At 68.8% G+C, this 384-nt stretch overlaps 1 protein-coding gene across 1 annotated transcript in view; it reads right to left on the bottom strand.

Annotated features, from left to right (window-relative positions):
• CARS (cysteinyl-tRNA synthetase) overlaps window positions 1–384 on the bottom strand; it is a 22,142-nt gene that overhangs the window by 6,795 nt on the left and 14,963 nt on the right. Inside the window, exon 13 of the mRNA XM_014533097.1 lies at window positions 168–345. Coding sequence (XP_014388583.1) covers window positions 168–345 — 178 coding nt within the window. The remainder of the gene's footprint in view (window positions 1–167; window positions 346–384) is intronic.

The following is a 384-nucleotide window of genomic DNA, read 5'->3' as shown; positions in this document are numbered from 1 at the left end:
CGGCTGCTGGAGGGAGGGCGCCCACAGGGGCTGCTGCGGCACAGACCCCAGGACCCTGGGCACGAGGTGGGCGCAGGGCAAGGCCTCTGGTTCTGCTTCCCACACAAGATGGAGGGGAAACCGAGGTGCACAGGTGCGATAGCTCAGTGCCAGGGCCCAGGGCTCACCTCCGGGATGCCGGTCCCCCAGTGCCCACAGGCTGACCCCACGGGAGCAGGGGGACAGGAGGGGCCTGGCCGTGGGCACCGTTTCCCAGGGGCAGGGGGCTGTACTCACGTTTAGACTGCTTCCGGGTCCCCCGACAGGGAACCCCAGGGAGCTCTCCTCCTCGATGGCCCCGAAGATCTAGGGAAGAAAGGGGTGTGGGGGGCAGAGGCCCTGAGA

This window comes from Myotis brandtii, unplaced genomic scaffold (genome assembly GCF_000412655.1).
Source record: "Myotis brandtii unplaced genomic scaffold, ASM41265v1 scaffold940, whole genome shotgun sequence".
Lineage (NCBI taxonomy): Eukaryota > Metazoa > Chordata > Mammalia > Chiroptera > Vespertilionidae > Myotis > Myotis brandtii.
This window is presented reverse-complemented; position numbering and strand designations above follow the sequence as displayed.